Source organism: Homalodisca vitripennis, unplaced genomic scaffold, assembly GCF_021130785.1.
Source record: "Homalodisca vitripennis isolate AUS2020 unplaced genomic scaffold, UT_GWSS_2.1 ScUCBcl_315;HRSCAF=2044, whole genome shotgun sequence".
NCBI lineage: Eukaryota > Metazoa > Arthropoda > Insecta > Hemiptera > Cicadellidae > Homalodisca > Homalodisca vitripennis.
This window is the reverse complement of record NW_025776466.1, coordinates 203,119-209,250: the sequence shown is the minus strand read 5'-3', so window position 1 is coordinate 209,250 and position 6,132 is coordinate 203,119. Positions and strand designations below refer to the sequence as shown.

At 37.6% G+C, this 6,132-nt stretch overlaps 2 protein-coding genes across 2 annotated transcripts; one reads left to right on the top strand and one right to left on the bottom strand.

Moving 5' to 3' along the window:
• Positions 1 to 895: 895 nt before the first annotated feature.
• LOC124370603 lies at positions 896 to 3,775 on the top strand. The gene is made up of 2 exons (XM_046828894.1): positions 896 to 1,373; positions 2,916 to 3,775. Exons 1-2 carry the CDS (start codon positions 1,160 to 1,162, stop codon positions 3,611 to 3,613), a joined length of 912 nt encoding a protein of 303 aa, XP_046684850.1. The 5' UTR covers positions 896 to 1,159; the 3' UTR covers positions 3,614 to 3,775.
• LOC124370602 (protein ALP1-like) lies at positions 1,715 to 4,061 on the bottom strand. The gene is made up of 2 exons (XM_046828893.1): positions 3,769 to 4,061; positions 1,715 to 2,773 (listed from the first exon to the last, which is right to left on the bottom strand). The coding sequence occupies exons 1-2, from the start codon at positions 4,059 to 4,061 to the stop codon at positions 1,888 to 1,890; spliced, it is 1,179 nt and encodes a 392-aa protein (XP_046684849.1). The 3' UTR covers positions 1,715 to 1,887.
• Positions 4,062 to 6,132: the final 2,071 nt, after the last annotated feature.

The window sequence follows — 6,132 nt, the reverse complement described above, 5'->3', positions numbered from 1 at the left end:
TTGCCGTGCCCACTTCCAAAAGGTATCAGGAAGCAGAGGAAGAGGAGGGACCTCCTGCAAAGAAGACTCTTTGTGCACCCCTACCTTGCAAAGAGAAACTGCAAGATGGGTTTTCGCACTGGCCCGTGATGGACGAGCTATCCACAAATAGAAACTGCAGGGCCCCAGGCTGCAAAAGCCGAACACGTGTCCGGTGCACTAAATGTAATATATATTTGTGTCTTTCTGTAAAAAACTCATGTTTCAAAGACTTTCACTGTAAATAACTATATCTGCCTTTTCTCTTCTATCTACCCTTTTTTAACTACTTTAAAACTAACTCTGATGTCATTAATTAAGCAAAATGTCAAGTCGTGAGCATTGTTTTAGTATGCGTGTTAATATAACATTAAGTGTGTCTGTTATATGAGTGTATAACAACATTTAATACAATACATGATGTTATTTAACTTGTTTTCTTTTTAACTTCCCATAATTAGTGCATAACAATGTGTTGCTGTTTACAAAGCATATGGTTGTTGTCTGTGCATAATGACGAGTCAGGTAAGCAGGGTTAAAACCCAGGCCACAAAATTTTGTGGGTCATAAAAAACCATAAAAGCATAAATAAATAAATACAAAAAAAATACAGTTATTTATTTGGCTCATAAGAAGTAAAGTTAACAATAAATCATAGTTTATTTAAAAAAATTACAAGGCTGGGCCTGAAAGGGCTAGAGTTTGGATGTTTGATTGAGTTTAGACCACTGTGTCTGACTCAGACTGCAATCTATTCTAATCTAATAAGCAATGTTTGTTTGTGAATTTATCACTAGTCATATATAGGCTACATATTGTCACGGAGCTGGCCGTCGCGCGGCGGCTGCGGTGGCGGCCTGGCTGTTGACGTAAGGCCCGGCCTCCACTTGCGATTTGTTGTCGCGCGATTGTTTAGTCGCAAAAATAGAACCTATTGTTTTAAATGCAGGCGCATCCACATGCGACAGAAATGCGACTGCGATTTAAAAAACGCAACTGGACCTATTTTGACCGCGACGCGACTGTCGCGGAAATAAAATGAGTCACACGGACAGGCATCGACATGCATCCACTGGCGATTATTTAGTCGCATTTTTGACTGAGTACTGTCGAGCGGTGGCTGTTTGTTAACTAAATAAATATGTCTGACAGTGAAACCTCTACTAGTAAATTAGTATTATCAGTCATTGATACTGATTTGCTAATTAGTGAAGTAGAAAAGAGACCGGCTCTTTATAATAAACAATTAAAAGAGTACAGTGACCGAAATATAAAAGAAAAACTGTGGACTGAAGTGTGTGGTAAAGTGATAGAAAACTGGAATGACCTTACATCAAAAGAAAAGAAACATAAAGGTGAGTGATTTAAATATGATAGCATTAATTGGCTAAAAATACCACCTACAGGATATCTAAAAAATGTAGCCTACACTAACTTATAATTTATATCTTATCGGATTCATTGCAGTTCTATATGTTCCCGATTATCAATTTATTTTCGTCTTTGATATTGTATTATCTTATAAATCTATTATATTATCGTCTATTAAAATATTGTATGCTTTTTTAATTTATTCCCAACAGTTTTGTTTATTTTTTATTATTATTTCACAAGAAACATTTTTTCAATATTTCATTTTAATAGGGTCTACCTAATAGGTTTCTGTAAATAAAACATCGTTCATAGTTTTATTAGCAATTTATTTAAACCAAAATGTAGTTTTGGCTAACAAGATATGGTTGTATAAATGATTAATAATGAAATTATTAAACTTTAGTTACTCTTAACATGTATTAAACAATTTTTTAAACAGAGGTTTCTTCTGTAAATCACTTCCATGTATTATTATGCCAACTTCTTCTTATTGATTTAAACATGGTCGTATTGCCAAGGTAATGAGCCTTGAGGTGAAATGAAGTAATCTGCCAAGTAGTCTCTTGCTTCGATACCTGAAGAGGTACCCCGTACACCGACTTGTTGTATACATACCAGCGGACACTCATAGCATTCATCTTCAACTCGAATACCATCTTTTCTTCTTACAAAGTTGTTGAGAACGCAGGATGATTTAATAATGTCATCCGCTAAGTTCGTTTGGACATTCAATGGCCGATGGAAAATTCGCCATTTGTTGGCTAAAATACCAAACGTGCATTCCACCATTCTTCGAGCACGGCACATTCTGTAGTTGTATACTCTTTGTTTCATGGATAAATTCTTCCTGGGATAAGGCCTCACTATATTTCTTGATGTAGCAAATGCTTCATCTCCAACTATAACAAATGGCATAGGTTTTCCATTTTCGTCATTAGGAAGAGTTTGAGCTTGAGGGATGTTCAGTTTGCCATCAATCAACTTTGCACCTAGTGCGGAGTTTTTCAGAATATTTGAATCACTGTTACTACCGTAAGATCCTACATCGATTGCTGTAAAACAATAGTCTGCGTCTACTACAGCAAGTAACACAATCGAAAAGTAATTTTTATAATTGTAAAAAAGAGATCCAGAGTGATTTGGCTTCTGAATTCTTATATGTTTGCCGTCAATGGCACCAATGCAATTTGGGAAGTTCGTTCGCAAGTAAAATTGTTTTGCTATCTCCTTCCAATCTTCCTCTGATTTGGTAGGCATGTGTATTGGTTGTAAACATGTCCACAATTTTGAGCAAGTATCTTTAATGATGTGACCAATTGTGCTGGCACCCAATAAATATTCAAAGTGTAACGAAATGAAGCTGTTCCCAGTGGCAAGGTACCTGAAAATAATAAATTCTGAAAATAAGGAGGTACTATATCAAAAGTGTTATGATGAAGTTATGGCATAGGTTTTACATTTGAAATCAATAAAATATAATTTTTAATTATTCTAGGGGGGTTAATACTAAATTTGTATTCCAGGTACAGACGTTCAAAAAAAGTGGAAGAATTTAAAGGACTGCTTTTTGAGGGAAATTGCAGCACAACGAAAAACCACATCAGGCCAAGGAGCAACAAAAAGAAGAAAGTATATCCATTTTGATGCGTTGCTGTTTTTGGTTCCCTTTGTAAAAGGAAGAGAAACTATTAGTAATATCTCCCTCAATGAAACGGATGGATATGAACCAGAGCAACCACATGATACATCTGATGACATTCAAGAAGGTAATTCTACTGCAAGATGCTCACTTGGCATTAATGCACAGACCGAGCGTGAAAGGCGTAAAAATAGTAAGAAACAAAATGCAAACTCATATGAGACATCTTTATTGAACATTTTGAAAGCAAGACAAAGTGACGAGGGTAATGAAGATAAACACTTCGCTTTAATGTTGGTTCCAATGTTAGGAAAATTAAATGAAGAGCAAAAGCATTATGCTAAGATAGAAATTTTAAACGTCATGAGGCAAGCTCGAAACATTAATCCACGCCCTGGTTACATCAGCTCTTCCCAACATACACAACAGCCACAGCATAGCCATTCTGCTTACGGACATAATTCTAACCAACCTGTGTATCCACAAAATACTGGGCCAATGCAGAATTTTTACAACGATTTTGCAGGAAGTGTTTTGTCATCACCCTCTGCAAGTGGAAGTGATCTTTTTGATTTATCGTAACTCTTTTAATGGGTAAACTACTAACCCTTAGTTATTCCTATAACATTTGATTTTTATTAATTTGTACTTGTGTTTTTTAAAATGTTTTGATTTAATAAAGAGTTTTTAATAGATAAACAAATAAGATAATTTGATTTTCTGTAATTATTACTCACCTCAAAGTCACTGATAGACGTTCTTCTGGTGGTATAGACAATCTCCATTTTGTGTTTTTATATGTAATTGATGGACCAATTATTCTCAAAAGTTCATCAAAACTATTTTTCGTCATTCGGTAATACTGAAAGAATTTTATAGGATGTTCACTCAAATCTTCAAATAACTTGTGAAACTGCCCTTTTAGTAATCGCTGACTTGTTATTGGGTGAACCCAGTAATTATGTTTTCGCCGTTTACGTCTAGCACGAAGTAAAAGCGCGATCACAACACTTGCTTCGATGTCATCCATGATCAAAATCTACAACGATTCTGTCGCAAGTGGATGCACCTCAATTAAGTTTTGCGACTGCGACAAAACAATCGCGCGACAACAAATCGCAAGTGGAGGCCGGGCCTAAGGGACCGCCATAAATCCTTCTGCGAGAGCCATCAACACCCTCATAAATGGCTGGGCCAGTCCTTTCTTCTGAATAGGCTGATGACAATAGAAAGTCTAGAGCAGTCTTCCTGGTAAAAGACTCACTGCCCATTGACTCCGGAATCTTCTAGACCTTCCAGAGCCCACCGGTATAGACCCTTCTAGCAAGAATGCTAGAAGGTTATATAAGGCCGTCTACTGGGGAGCCGGGGGAGTTGTGAGTACCAGTGAGGCAGTGTAGTGAGTGTCGTGACACGGATCCTGTGATAGTGAGTGCCTGCGGAGATACTGCTGTGGGAATCGTCGCATCGTGGGATCGACCGGAAGATTCAGCGCAGTATTGGACAACTCCTGTGGAAGGATACGACACCGGGGAAACCGTAAGCAAATTGGACTTAACCCTTTGCACTCCGCGGTCCGACATATCGGACATCGTAGTTTTAGGCTAAAAACTCCGCGGTCCCGAAATATCGGACATCGCAGTTTAGGCCATAAACTCCGACGTCCGATATGTCGGACCGTTGATAAGTCGCGTTTACTGGCTACATAAATGATCCAAATGCACCTAATTTGCGATATACGCAATCTGGGATAGTTATAGATTATAACGATGTACGGTAGTAAACTTTGATACTCTATGTTTTTTTTTTTGTAATGAATAATGCAACATCACTTTCTATGACGTATCAGCTGAAGTCAGGATATCAGCTGGCTTGTGTATTGCTTTGTTCGCTGTGAGTTCGTGCTTTGTTTGCTGTGAGTTCGTGTTTCAGATAACCTCTTTTTTCAGTGGATAAATCGTTTTCAATATAATTAGTGTTTTATATTGTTTATAAACAGTATAAAAATAAGTGTTCAGTATGAGTGAGCTTTCGTCTGACGAGGAGGAAATGTCTCGGAAAACGGGCTTCACCTGTTAGTGAAAACACGCTGATTAGGAAATGTTGTTGCTAGTGGTATGGAATACATCGGCGATCTTAGTGATAGTTTTCTTAGCAATATATCCGACTCAGATCAATCTGATGATACCGACAGTGAAATTCTTCCAGGCTATGATGATGACACTGACAATGATCCAAACTGGGAGCTATCAGAAGAGCCTAGCTCAGATGACGAACACCCTGTTTCTAACCAAATAAGTTCTAGGCGTGGTCGTAATAGTCTATCTATTGATGAAACTATTGCTGATGTTATTGCAGGTTCAGGTAGGCCTAATGATTTACCTTCTACTAGTAGTTGTGTTGTTGAAGCCTCTGATAACTTGCCAGAACTAGGCCATGTAAACAATAATGTCAATATGCCTATTTTGAATACAGTTCAAAATACGATTGAAGATGTAATTAGAAATGCTCAGTATTTGGAAATGCCTGTTCTAAAAATCAGGATATCCCTCCAGACTTGGATCCAAATAATCCTGATTATATGGAGTGGACTCCTGCCAATGAGAATGATCCTGGTTTTGACCACAATATAGGGTTTTTTGAACAACCCGGACCAAAACACTGTCCACCTCATGATGCTAAACCTTATAGAATACTTTTTTCTTGTTCTTTACTATTCATATTTTGACCAAATTTGTTAGTGAGGACCAATAGGTATGCCACCCAGTATATTGCTACACACGCTCACAGGTTTTCCTCCACACTCTAGGGCTCGACAGTGGAGATCTGTAAACGTTGGGTGAAATGAGAGCTTTTATAGCTTGTTATAATGAATATGGGACTCAACAGAAAGCCTAATCTTCAGAGTTATTGGGCAACTGCTGATTCACAACATTGTCCCTTGGTATGGGAAGATGTTTAGTCGGGCACGATTTGAAAGCATACTGCAATTTTTTTCACATGGTTGACAATAGCAAATTGGCTAAGGTTGGAGAGCCTGGTTACGACCCCTGTGCAAAATTTTTTACCTTTACTGGAAACTGTAAACAGACTATTTAGAT

What these genes read in the sequence shown, in the direction of transcription:
- LOC124370603 (XM_046828894.1), top strand. Translation starts at nt 1,160, where the DNA reads ATGTCTGACAGTGAAACCTCTACTAGTAAATTAGTATTATCAGTCATT. An exon ending in AAAAGAAAAGAAACATAAAG is followed by an intron (nt 1,374 to 2,915) that starts GTGAGTGATTTA and finishes TTTGTATTCCAG; the next exon opens with GTACAGACGTTCAAAAAAAG.
- LOC124370602 (XM_046828893.1), bottom strand. Translation starts at nt 4,061, where the DNA reads ATGGATGACATCGAAGCAAGTGTTGTGATCGCGCTTTTACTTCGTGCT. An exon ending in CGTCTATCAGTGACTTTGAG is followed by an intron (nt 2,774 to 3,768) that starts GTGAGTAATAAT and finishes TATTATTTTCAG; the next exon opens with GTACCTTGCCACTGGGAACA.